Here is a 14,008-nt window from a genome sequence, read left to right as displayed (position 1 = left end):
ACCAACTTTCTAGCATGACAATCAAATCCATTTCTACAGTAATCATGATAGCTTCCAGCAAGGGCCAAAGTATTATTTATCAACCTCAGCAAAATCATAACCTCAAGAGCACCACTTGAAAAAACTTATGAGAAGAAAAAAGCTGAAGATGTTTATGCACTGAAGTGCATTCTGCCATGCTGTAATTCACTTGATTCCTGGAGCTTCATGTGAAATCCTTGCTAGATTAAAATTGTAACACAGTCTTATCCTGGCAAAATAATTTCAACTCATACATGACAATATTAATGTCACTGAAAATGAAAGGGTTTAATAGTCTGGCCAGTAAGGACAGATGGAAAAGGAAGAAGAAAAAAAAAAAAAAAAAAAAGGAAGAAAAGAAAGGTTTGCCTTCAGTTGGTGACCTTTATTAACCACAAAAAAAAATTAAGGAATAGTGAGGGATTCTGAAGTATACTAACTATATTTCATAAACATCAGCTAGAGTTAGAAGCCCATGACAGTAGTTAAGCAGACAATAGCTGCTATACATGGAACTTATAACACTTTGATAAAACACTGATTTTACATGGTCAAAAGTAGTAAGTCCTCATGAAAAAAAAAAAAAAATCCTGGAGTGGCTATTTCCATATCACCATTACTAGTTCCTCCGTGTCACTTATCTTGTGCAATGCTGAAAGCTGCAGAGCACTTTGCTGTCTTAGAAAAGCTGAAGGCCACTTTTTATTTTATGGAAGTCATTCTGGGTCCATAGCAATCCTCCTGTCACAGGAATATTCAATTCTGCAGAGCTGCAAGAGGATGAGAAATAAACCACATAAGCACTGAGCTGACTTAGAAGCTCACATCACCAAAGCAAATTTCTTAGCATGTTAAACTTTTAAGAAGTTTTACTTCCAAACTAAAATGTTATTTCTCATTTCTAGCTCTGATCGTTTAACTGATGGAATGCCCTTAATTTTTAATCAGTTCATTCATGAGAGGGAACAGTCTGAGTACCAACGGTACCAAAACACAAACCAATGGAAAGATTACCAGCTGCTAACAATTGCAAGGGAGACATGACTCCAGAAACAACCAACCACACAACAATTCTTGTCTCATCTGTCCTTTGCAGCTAACAATACAAGGTAATCACGTGAAACTTTAATGCAGCAAGAAGTCAACATAAAAACAATCTGTTATAAATGTTAGAAAGCTTGTATGTCTGCACACAGAAACAAGCCCTTCCTATGGCTTGACACAGAAGTCACAGAATCTAGAGCATTTACAAAAAGTTTAAAGGAAGTTATTTGGTCTCACTGGCGGCATGCTAAGTCATTTCTAACTGCAGAAAGTGGCTTAGTCTCAAACAGGCGTAAAATCTCTTTTCCTTGCAGAAGTTACCCAGTTAGGGCTGAGTCCCCCATGACTCACTAACACAGCACACAAAGGAACAAATACTTTTTTTTTTTTCTTTTTTCTCAGTGTTCTCAGACATAAGGCACCCTTAAGCTCAAGGTTCAAAGAGCAGTTGAAGAACATAGGTAAACCATTCCCTATCCAAAGCTGTACTGTGTGAAGAAACTTAAAAAACTACTGAGTTGTTAGGTAGGCCAGACTAGGGTTTAACACTTTAATTCATTTTTATGAGAATAGGAAGTTAAAAGCTATATTTTAAAAATAAGATGTTTATAAATGAGCCAGTTGAAACCTGCTATCTGACACTGTGAAGAAGAAAAAGGGAAAACCTGGTCGGCATCTGCGTGTTTTTCATGTACGCTCAAGGAGAGTTCATGCAGTCCCAGCTACAACCTAGCATCCCCCAGGATATGAATATGTTACCTGTCTACTTTAAGGTCTTTACCCTTCAGCACCTTATTTCCCTCTTTCACCCACCTGCTTATGCATCTCATTCTAAGGACAAAAAATCCAGCCGTTATCCATGACCATTGAACGATGAATGCCATTTCTGAAATGTCAGTGAAAATCTCAATACAATCCCTAAAGCAATTGCAGGTAGCAGCTCTACTCTCAGGAAACTCTCTGTCATTGCCAACTGCCACTTTGTCCCAGCTGTCACATAAAACTGACACTGGGAGTAAACAAAAGGCACATATGCTTACCACAAAAACAAAACGTCTGCCTGAGGATGACAGCAGCTATTCAAAGCTTCTGAGGTTGCTGCAACAAACCCTAAGGACAAACTTTGATAACAGCAAAGCACACACCAGAAAACCCACAGAAGAACACTATCTTTTGGGACCAGGGAGGAAGGATTCTACAAGATTTCTACAAGATTTTCCAATGCATCTAAGCATCACAGGAACTTATGTCTCACATTAAACCAGAACCATTTCTGTAAACAAGATGGAGATGTTTGGGAAGCTTTATTTATACAGCAACTTAAAAGCTATACACTGAAAAACTCAATGCCTTTTCCAAATGATTGGTACTGGAATAACCGGAATATAGCAGAGGCTGCTGCTCAGAGCTCCTCAGGGACACACAATTTTTCCTTTAGTGTCAGAACACCTCCCTAGACACCCCCTCCACAGATGAAACACTGCCAGGGACCTTGTAAAAAAAGTCAACACAGAAACATCACAGATATCGCACCCAGCAGTAATGATCTGATGTTCTTTCTCTGTCTGTTGGAAACTACCCAGAATTCAGCCTGCTAATGAGATAATTCTTCCTTCTTTGTGATGCTAACTGTTCATTACTCATGACTTCACTCATTCCCAGGACAGAGACTCTGGGGACAGACACTGACATAATTTGCTGCCTTAAATGTACTGCTCCATTCTCATCTGTTGACCTGGTGAATTAGGGCTGCAGCAAAAGGTCATGCTTCTACTACGTGACTCGTTCAGAGTCCTTTTTCCAGATTTTTCAGGAAACCCTTAATGTAGTTCATTACTTTGATTTGCCATAAGTCTGGGGAGCCAAATAGAAAGTTAAAGATAGCCGTAGCTTTTACAAAGACTGTGTCCCACTGCCTATGTTGCAGATGCTTTTTTCCAAGCATCTTATAGATATTTCCAAAGTACACCATCACATTTTCACAGTTTCTCATACCATACTGTGAGTATGATGACAACACTGAGCTTGTCAGAAAAGCTCTCTACAGAGAAGTTGGAGACCACTACCAAGAGTTAGCAAACAGCAAACACCCCTTCTGCAACATGCCATATATACCACTCATTTGAAGGGGAAGCTGAAAACTCATGTAGCTGCAAGGCAGTGAATGAAGTTTCCAAACAGAAGAATACATGAGAAGTAACCAAGAAACTCTGCTCCCCCTCTTCCTCTGGGCAAGTCAAGAAAACCTTCCGGATGATTTTGGCAAAAGGAGAAGCTACAATGGAAGAGAAATAAGAGGAATGAGCAAGTTATAGCACTCCTGATAAAACTAAAGATTAGTTCCAGGCCCAGCTAGAGAAACAGATCAGTTTTTCCTCATCTTTCTGAGCTTCTTCCTTTCCTGCCAGGTTGTGATTTGAGTACCAGAAACTCTGCTCCTTTTCACCTACACAGATGAATGGAGAAACACTTACTATTTTTAGTCTGATATGTGCATTTTCATTTTCTACATGGTTATTTTCTAATCATAGAAGCTGTGTGACACTATACACTCACCACTAGTTCAAAAAGCAGCCAAACAGAAGCTGCATACGAGGAGAAAAAGAAAACCACCTTCTTGGCTGAGTATAGAAAAAGCTTTTGCAATTGTTCCTCTCAGCATCTTAGGTGACAGGGAAAGCAATTATTAATGGCACAGGGGAAAGCAATGCCTGCTTTGCTTATCTGAGTCTGTATAATGTAGCACTGAGACGTACATACCTAACTTGTAACACTTTGGTTTGCAATTAATATACACTGGGTTCTTACCATGACTAAATCATACTACAAAAGGCAGTCCAGGCATCATCCCCCAAAGAAATCTAGTGTGACTGATAAGGGAAGGAAATAATAATTGATCTACCTACAAAATAAACCCCAAGAAAATGAAAAAGAAAGAAAAAAAAAAAAGGTCCTTCCAGCTGTCCATTTGCAGATCCCAAGAGAAATATTTTGGCATATGTGAGCAAGAATTTATAATGCAAATCAGGTTTGTCTGTTCCAGGAACAGAACTGTGTGTCTGGGCACGCATTTCTGTTCTGGCTACAGGCAGAGCATTCTCCAAATCGAGGAAGGGTCCAAAGTCAAGTTGAAATTTATATACTTCAGATAAGCCTTGAGGTCAGGAACCTCTTTAGAAATTTTCAACTGCCTGACAGTTTTTTCTATCCTACTGCAACATAATTTGCTCCTCTGTGTACAGACAGGTAGACCGAGCATTTCCCTGTAACCATGGCTGTTCTGTGTGTCTCACCACTTGCATTTATGACCCAGAAAGGAAGGAGTCCTTCTAATTTGTAGCAAGCAATGGAATCATAAGTCCTAGGAAGTAAAACCTAGAGAATATTACCTGAAATATGGATAAATGGTGTTTCACCTGCTGTGAAAAATCACTGAATAGTACAAAAGAAGCTGTTTCAAAGAACAGCTTATAAATTAACCATTTTCTTTATTTTTAAGCATGAGAATCCGTTTCAGCATCTAATTAGCAGTATGAGTCTTTTTCTCATCCTTAAAACTAGTGCAACTCTACAGCTATGCATTTTTTAAGTCTGCATGTTACAGGCTATTTATAACCAAGTACAAATCTGATCTTCCAATGCTTTTTACACTATGGAGCCAAGAGAACACCCCAAGTTGATTATGAGGAAAAGGCCTTTTTAAATAACAGCCATGCATATTTCCCAGACTACTAACATTCACGAAGAAGGGAGATTGAATGCATCCCTATGAGATATTCCAGAGAGTGCCTCATGCTGTTAGGTTCACAGATTTAACTGCACTTCAGTTCTAGCACACACAAGTGTTTGGACTAGTTGAAATTAAAGGTCTGAATGGCCAGTCTCCAACTATGTTCAAAAGCTAATGCATAAGTGAGCATATGAGCACAAGAGAACAGTCTTCCCCCTATTACTCTCCTACCTCCCAGTAGTTTGTGAATCAGAAACTTGCTGAGGCGAAGTGTTGAGATGTCTTTGTTGACATGTGTGTGTGTGTTTTTTTGTTTTGTTTTGTGTTTTTTTTTTAGATTCTTTAAATATGTATCTTTGCAGATGGCTCAGGCAAGGATCTCAAAGAATCTTTACAAACATTTTAACCCCCAGCACTGGATTTCCACCTTCCATGTTAATGACTCTGCAATGCTTTGCTCTTCAAGCATATCAAGGAAAGCAAGTTTTAGAAAATAAGTAACATCTTTCTAATTTTGCACATTTAATGGATTTGCAAAAATCCTAACAAGTTTTACCCTCAAACTTCTTTTTCCTACTTCCATTATATGTCCTCCAAATCCAAAGAATTAAATTACATTTATTCTAAAGTCATTTGTGATGTTTCATCAGCCTATGTCAAGGACAGACTGAAAACCTTACCAAGTCACCACTGAATCATAACACTGAAATACTGCTTGCCAGTACTGTAAAACTGCCAACACTTGAACTGCTTCATATGATTCCCTACAACAACAAGCATCACAAAAGTAGCTGCAAGCATCAAAGTCTAACTAGAAAGAGAAAGGAACCTAATACTGAAATTTCAGCATGACCAGGTGCACTTACGTTCATGGTTCTTACTTTATCATTCTGCTTTCCAGTTGTTATGAACTGACACTAGCAAGGATTTACTTCATGTCCATTGCAGGATGGAAAAAAAAAACAAAAAAAAACATGTATTCGTAATTTTAGTGATTTTTTATTAACAAATTAACTGACTAATATGTGCTGTGGATTTTCAGACAGTAGCATGGCTAAGTTCTAGCATCTACATCTAAACCAGTGGTATGACAAAGATTACATCTGGAAGAATTCCTTTGCTTGTAGAGCAGCACCTGGAATCATTAGGTGTTTTTTGTTTTGTTTTGTTTTGTTTGTTTGTTTGTTTTTAATTTCTATTACTCTAGGGACCACTCCAAGAAATATAGTGGGATTACAAACACTTGACTCCTACAACAGCCAGGACAGAAAGGGAACTTGCTACAGCTGGATTCAAGTAGCAGCTTACAAACAAGAATAGTGAATCATACTACTCCATATACACTTCATTACAGCCTCCGTAATGATGATTCCATCTATTGTGCACAGCAAAATCAACTGAGCCAACGAGGAACAAATACAGAAACCCCATCTCCTGTCAGAGCCTCCTGGCTGGATACCAAACAGCTTATGTTTAAAGTCTCTGAGATCAAGTACTCTGTCATTTCTGCCTACAGTGAAAGTGCCAGGGCTCTGCAGACTAGAAGCAGATCTGCAAGTTCCAGGAATTTGTCGTAATTCCCAATGTGGAACATGTTGCAAGCAACATGACTCATGGCTGACTGACATCAAAGGGTTCTGCTGAATCAATTATTTTTTTTCCTGTTTGTATCTACTATAAATTTACTCTTCTTTGGGGGATGATAAACTATCAGGAGATAAATGGTTACCTACTCTCTTTAAAGCCTGACAGGAAATTCATGTAGTGCTCCAAGTATGGGTCAGTGATGAACACTGTTCAAAAGGACTCAGAAAGGATGACTCATTTAACCTCCTGATATGCAGAAAGACAGATTCGGTGCTGTCTCTTGTAGAGGTGTTAGAACCAAGCAGTTCACGAACTATTTGGACTGTCAGAAAGAGGAGCACCGGAAAAGGATATCTTTTTTTATTATGTAGCAATCTACAAGATTTTAATTCTACATTTTGATTGGATCCATCAAATACAAACAATACTCTCTCAGCAGCCTACCCCTACACTTCAGGCCTAAGCTGACAAAAGAGTAGACTAGTTCTGGGGAAGATGATGAAGAGAATGGAGTCAGAATGGAAACCGTGCTCTTCAGAACTGGAAACTAATCTGAAGACAACTCAGAATATGTGAAAACATGAATACATGTAGTAGCTTTTCCCACTGCACAACCTTGCAGTGGGAAAACTGTGTAACTGTGATTATTATTCTCATTTGTTTTGGAAGCTAGTAGACTGGGCCCATCTACTACAGGGAAAGAATCACTGATTTAGAAGTTAAGCCATCAAATGTTTAAGAAAATAACTGCTATCCATTTATATTCTGAAGCATTCCTTGGTTTAAAATTAAACTACATGTACGGCCAATCCCACACAGGGTATGTGATTAAATTTATTTGAAAGCTAACAACGTTCAAGATCCTTTGACTTCTAAGAGTGAAATAATGACCCTGTGAAAACATCTTCAATGGAACTGTTTAACTGGACATGTGTCACTTAGTAACAGAGATGATCTAATGAAAGCCTTATAGAATGCTACCATTATTTCCATGGCAACCTGACTTTCTTCAGTGAGGTCAGGTCTGCAACTTAAATTATTGGCTGGAGCTCTGAAAAGGTCACTGGGCAATGGCAACATACTGTGGTTGAGGACCTGAGTCCCCATTAAGAGAGTTTTGACGCCTGCTGAGTCTGTGTTAATAACTTCCAAACTGCTAAGCAGCAGTATCTCATAATCCTACCAATGGTTTCCTGTAGAAAGACCAGAAAAGAAGATAACATAAGCAGGCTTCCACAAAATATAAGATGGAAATCACCTTTTGATTGCCACTGATGTCACTTGTATTTCACTTTCAGTTAGTGTAAAAGGCCCCAGGACTGCAGAACAAAAGTACATTCCCAGAAGAGAAAGAGAACAGCAGTAATTATAATAAGCAGCTCTCAGATTTGATGAGTAAAAAATGAAGGAGACGAATGCAGAGTTCTGTACTGTGTGTGTTCCCTCAGGTCAGAAGGATGACTGTTACACCTTCATAAAGTAACTTCCTACCACACTGGTGAGTTGTCACAGTAGCTATTTCAGTCTCACTGTGTCCATCAACAATACAAGTCCAGTGTCAGGCTAACAGGGCAAAAACAAGCAAAACAGTTTCTTACTTCAATGGAGGAGGGTGAGGAGAAGAGAGTTTGTTTCATGTTGGGTTAATAAAGTGAATAATCGGGACTGCAGTGACATAAAATGTAGTCAGGACAGTGGACTACAGTATTCACTTCAAGCACACAGAATCACGTAATTCCAACCCATCCATGCTATGGGCAGGGATGCCACCCACTACATCAGGTTGTCCAAGGGATAAGGCATCCACAACCTCTCTGGGCAACCTGTTCCAGTGCCTTCACCACCCTCACTGTGAAGAATTTCCTCCAAACATCTAATCTAAATCTCCCCTCTTTTAGTTTAAAATCATCTCTCCTTGTCCTGTCATTATCTGATTGAGCAAAGAGTCACTCTCCATCTTTTTTACAAGCCCCCTTTAAGTATTTAAAAGCTGCAGTGAGGTCACCCTGGAGCCTTCTCTTCTTCAGGCTGAACATCCCCAGCTCTCTCGGCCTTTCTTCATAGGAGAGGTGCTCCAGCCCCTTGATCATCTGTGTAGTCCTCCTCTGGACCTGTTCTAACAGATCCACATCCTTCTAGTGCTGGGGGCCCCAGACCTGGATGCAGTATTCCAGGTGGGGCCTCACAGAGTGGGACAATCTCCTCCCTTGACCTGCTGGTCACACCTCTCTTGATGCAGCTTAGGATGCAGTTGGCCTTCTGGGCTGCAAGCGTGCTCTGCTGGCTCACATCAAGCTGTTTGTCCACCAGAACCCCCAAGTCCTTCTCCGCAGGGCTGCTCTCCATGAGTTCTTCTCCGAGTCTGTACTCCTGTCTGGGATTGCCCCAGCTCAGGTGCAGCAGCTTGCACTTAAGCTTTCCCACTACTGCACCTCAAAGTGCTTCATCAGACCACTGTACATTTTAAAATGACTCTCCCTTCCTGTACAAGATTAGCTAGTCTGGGAAGACTGACATTGGGGGAGGCTACATGACTTCTCCAAGGTCAGGCTGTAAGAATGCTGGGGAGCTAACATTCTTAGCTGCATCTCCTGGCTTCCAGTCCTGAATGCTTTAATTGCAAGGCTACAGTTCTTCCTATTAAACTTACTCATCCCAGTGTATCACTAGGCAGACTCTGCACCAGCTCTTAGTAGCTTGTTTTAAAAACTCTGTACTTGCGTGTTAGTAACTCGTGAGGATCAGCATACTGTATCTTACTAACAGTATCAGACAACAGTGAAAGTTGAAACAGTTTGAAGAGTAGACTATTATGTTATTACATCAACACTACAAAGGTTCTTCAAAACACAAACATTACTTTAAAAATGCATGAGAGAAGCGCAGTTAGTAGATATTACAAATATTGGTAGATATTTTGGTCAAGCTATCACACAAATAACAGGTTGAAAACTAGTCCTGAATTTTTCACATCACAGCACAAGGCACATAGAAATAAATCAATTTCATAGTTCAGGGACAAAGTCTTGCCCATATTACTCACTTTGTACTAGGAGACTTCCACTCATCTCTCACTGGCTGATCAAGCAGAGACATCATGGAATAATTATCCAACATGAGACCATCAGGGTCATCTGTCTGACCTGGGAGTTTCCCAAGAGGAAAGTCTTTCCATTGTATTTCATCTGGGTAAAAACACAGTACATAAACAAGAAGTCCGAGCTCACCAGAGAGATTTTCAAAAAGCAAGACTCCCCCCAGAGCCAAAAATACTATCTCATGCAACTCAGCAAACACGAGCAACCTCAGGTACTCAGCAAAAATAAGACTGAGCTATAGTTTTAAGTAACTTTCTTTCTAACCTTATTAGCTCTTTCAAAGGAAGTCTCTACACCTTGTGAGACAATAGGAACACATCTGGAGTCAGGCATGATCATGCTGTCTACACAGTACAGCTTATCCAAACCACTGTGAGGCAATGTCCATTGAAAGAAACCTCCCACTATTCTAGAGCAACCCTTAATACTTACCTCTGTCATTAAAGCATACTTTTGTATGAAACTGATGTACTGATTACTATATGATAATTTAAAATTCACTTTGAAAAGGTTTATACAAATATTCACTCTGCATACTCCTGTAAATGGAATAAGCAATTATCACACACATGAAGATACAAAACAGCACCTTTGCACTATATAATACCAAAAACGATTTGTTTTGGTTAACTGACATCTGTCCAGAAACCCAGACTTTGCCTTAAAGTACCAGCAGATTTATGCTTTTTTTTTTTTTTTCTTTTACGTCTTTCCTGGGCATTTAATAGAACTAAACCTCCTGACATATAATGGTGGTTTCTAAACGTTATAATTTCACAATTTGAAAAGTGCAGAAATAGTATTTGATAAATGTGGCTGCGTCAGGCTGGCGGGCGGTCACCAGTGGGGTCCCTCAAGGCTCCATTTTAGGGCCGGTACTTTTCAATATTTTTATAAATGATCTGGATGTAGGAATAGAAGGTATTTTGAGCAAGTTTGCTGATGACACCAAACTTGGAGGAGTTGTGGACTCAAATGAGGGTGTAAAGGCCTTGCAGAGGGATCTGGACAGGTTGGAGAGCTGGGCGATCACCAACCGCATGAAGTTCAATAAGAGCAAGTGCCGGGTCCTGCACCTGGGATGGGGAAACCCTGGCTGCACGTACAGACTGGGCAATGAGACGCTGGAGAGCAGCCTAGAAGAGAGGGATCTGGGGATCGTGGTAGACAGCAAATTGAATATGAGCCAGCAGTGTGCCCTGGCAGCCAGGAGGGCCAACCGTGTCCTGGGGTGCATCAAGCACGGCATCGCTAGTAGGTCAAGGGAGGTGATTGTCCCGCTCTACTCTGCGCTGGTGCGGCCTCACCTCAAGTAATGTGTGCAGTTCTGGGCACCACAGCATAAAAAGGACATGAAACTGTTGGAAAGTGTCCAGAGGAGGGCTACGAAGATGGTGAAAGGCCTGGAGGGGAAGACGTACGAAGAACGGCTGAGGTCACTGGGCCTGTTCAGCCTGGAGAAGAGGAGGCTGAGGGGAGACCTCATCACAGTCTACAACTTCCTCGTAAGGGGGTGTTGAGAGGCAGGAGACCTTTTCTCCATTAACACCAGTGACAGGACCCGCGGGAACGGGGTTAAGCTGAGGCAGGGGAAATTTAGGCTTGACGTCAGGAGGGGGTTCTTCACAGAGAGGGTGGTTGCACACTGGAACAGGCTCCCCAGGGAAGAGGTCACTGCACCGAGTCTGTCTGAATTTAAGAAGAGATTGGACTGTGCACTTAGTCACATGGTCTGAACTTTTGGGTAGACCTGTGCGGTGTCAAGAGTTGGACTTGATGATCCTTAAGGGTCCCTTCCAACTCAGGATATTCTATGATTCTATAACATCCAACTCAACTGTAAGGCAAATTACAGTTATATACAATGAACAGGCTGAGCCTTCTCTTCAGAGAGCAACCTAGTAAATAGCTGATGTATCACATGTCATTACAGTAGTTTTAGTTTTCAATTTGTTTAAGGATGGTAACTACACATCCTTGGTGTTATTCAAACAGAAATTAAATTTACCCACAACCAACTACATAAACACAATCTTCATGAAAAGCTTGTGGTTCAAGACACAATGTGTGTTCCTTTGGCAAAAGATCTGCTTGCTCAGAACCAAAGTCACTGATGTAGAGGACAATTTTGCTTCTGTTCTCAAAACATCCACCTCTAACAAGCTGTTCACATAAGCATAACTAAGCTGAATTGTTTAGGCAGATCTTACCCTCCTTTTTTTTTTTTTTTTAAACTTGGGAAATCTTCTCTGTGAGTGGGGTATGAGAGTTCATTGTCTTCCAATGGCTGCATTTTTCTTCTTTCTTTAAACACCACTTTGCCTCTAACTCCTCTACACCATCTCATTTTCTTGCCTTTAAGTCCCTCCAGAAACCACTCACCCAAAAATTTTCTTAGCTGTTGAATCCTACATCCCAATGAAAGTATAGCTACCGTATGGAAGCTAAGAGAACACTGGATAAATCATTATTCACTCTACAAACTTCTTGCCCTGCTTCCAACTCTTGCTTGCTACCATGTCATGATTGCAGTTTGCCTGGGGCTTGGAACTTCTGAGAACCTGACTGGTGCTTTCAAATGCAGTCCAACTGTGCTTTCAGATATCCCTAATTCTGACAAATAAAGGTTAAGAAATATCTTTGTTGTCTTTGCCATTTACAGCTGGCATATACACTGTCCCATCAACTGGATATGGTGAAGTTTTAAACACTGAGATTAGAGACCCCTGATAAAAAAGTTAAGGAAGAAGTAACAATGTGCTCTTGGAAAAAAACACAGTGTTTTAAGAGCTTTTAGGGAGACATGACATTTGCACATAAACAGAAGACTGGAAAAAAGCAGTTTTCAGAGATTTGGCATTTAAATTATTTTGAAGCACAATTCAGTTCTGGTCAGGCCCAGAGGGCTGACATGCCTCTGCATTTCACTTAGACCATCTTAACCACTTGTAAACATTAAATTTTATAAAAACTGTTTTTACCTGCAATGATCTGCCATGCAGACCCTTGTAGTGCTGCCTTTTTCTCAGCAATAGCCACCATGTTATCAGAATGAGCAAGTCCTTCCAAATGATTTGTTTCAGTTACCATCTCTTCTTCCTCCTCCTCTACTTCCTCTACACCATCATCTTTCTCCAGCACATCTTCTTGATTCTCTGCAGCCTGCCCTTCATTTTTAACCTGATTTTCTTGCCTCACCCTCCACTGTAAGCTCTCTATAGTGTAAATTGGCTGTTCACTGTAGTTTGACAAGTGGCCTGGGCTGGACAATGGACCACCTCCTTCCGTGTAAATGGATGTGAGATAGAGAAGGTTCTTCCGTGAAGAACGTGGCAAACGAGGTCTCATGCTTGTGAGGATCCTAGAAAGGAAAAGGGCAATGTAAAAGTTTTAAAAGCAAAAAGAGATTCTAAATGAAGGTTTATCAAGCTGAGCAGCCTTTTAAGTGCGAGCTTCCTCATGTATCTCCACTAAAAGGCAAGTTTGATTATTCCTAAGTAGTGACTGCTGGAATACTCCTTCTTTGTGATTAAAATTAAGGATGTGGGATACTTCTAACTGAATTTGTGCTTTGCTATTTTTATGTGAAAAAGGTGCCACCTGTGCTAAACCCATATCACCCGCATGAGCAATTACATCTCTGCTACTACATCACTTTTCTTCTAAGTTGCTTTCTTAATAAATCCACAGATAATTTCCAATTTCATTCCAAAGGAGCAATTCTTTTAAGTTCTCCTCCTTCTCCTTGTAGAATCAATAGGAAGATGAGCAGCAACAAACACAGTTTTATACACACCTAGAATCACAGAATGGCTCAGGTTGGAAGGGACCTTAAAGATCACCTAGGTCCAACCCCCCTGATATGGGCAGGGCTGCTACCCACTAGATCAGGTTGACCAGGGCCTCATCTAACCTGGTCTTAAACAATTGCAAGGATAGGGCATACACGAGCCCTGGGCAACTTGTTCCAGTGCCTCACCACCCTATGAATGAATAATTTCTTCCTAACATCTAATCTAAATACCCTTCCCCTACCCTTGTCCTGTCATTATCTGAGCAGAGTCGCTCAGTGCGTTTTTTTTTGTTGTTTTTTTTTTTTTTTTTTTTTTTTACAAGCCCCCTTTAAGCATTTAAAAGCTGCAGTGAGGTCACCCTGGAGCCTTCTATTTTTCAGGCTGAACATCCCCAGCTCTCTCAGTCTTTCTTTGTAGGAGAGGTGCTCCAGTCCTGTGCTGGGGGCCCCAGACCTGGATGCAATGCTTCAAGTACACACCTGCCATAATTTCTAGCGTATCACAGGGAAGCTGCCAAAGCTGTTAGAGAACATTGTTCACTGTCCTTTTTCTAGGTCACAGGATCAAACTTACAACTGAAGAAGGTGTGGGGTTGCCCAGCAAGGAGCTTCCAAGCAATTTTCAGTTAGTCTTATCCACTGCAAAGGAACTTTGTGGAGGAACAGCTCCTTCACATACACACGTCTGTTACAGCGGCGTCTTTTCTTCCCTTCAAAGAAGGTAACAAAAACAAG

The 14,008-nt window shown here is 40.7% G+C and overlaps 1 protein-coding gene across 1 annotated transcript in view; it reads right to left on the bottom strand.

Annotated features, from left to right (window-relative positions):
* Positions 1 to 385: 385 nt before the first annotated feature.
* Positions 386 to 14,008, bottom strand: part of LAS1L (LAS1 like ribosome biogenesis factor) — a 29,217-nt gene continuing 15,594 nt past the window's right edge. Inside the window, exons 10-13 of the mRNA XM_032196452.1 lie at positions 13,848 to 13,983; positions 12,462 to 12,841; positions 9,426 to 9,567; positions 386 to 791 (exon numbers count right to left, since the gene is read on the bottom strand). Of these exons, the coding sequence (XP_032052343.1) occupies positions 701 to 791; positions 9,426 to 9,567; positions 12,462 to 12,841; positions 13,848 to 13,983 (749 nt within the window). The 3' untranslated portion in view covers positions 386 to 700. The remainder of the gene's footprint in view (positions 792 to 9,425; positions 9,568 to 12,461; positions 12,842 to 13,847; positions 13,984 to 14,008) is intronic.

Source organism: Aythya fuligula, chromosome 13 (assembly GCF_009819795.1).
Source record: "Aythya fuligula isolate bAytFul2 chromosome 13, bAytFul2.pri, whole genome shotgun sequence".
NCBI classification, from domain to species: domain Eukaryota; kingdom Metazoa; phylum Chordata; class Aves; order Anseriformes; family Anatidae; genus Aythya; species Aythya fuligula.
This window is presented reverse-complemented; position numbering and strand designations above follow the sequence as displayed.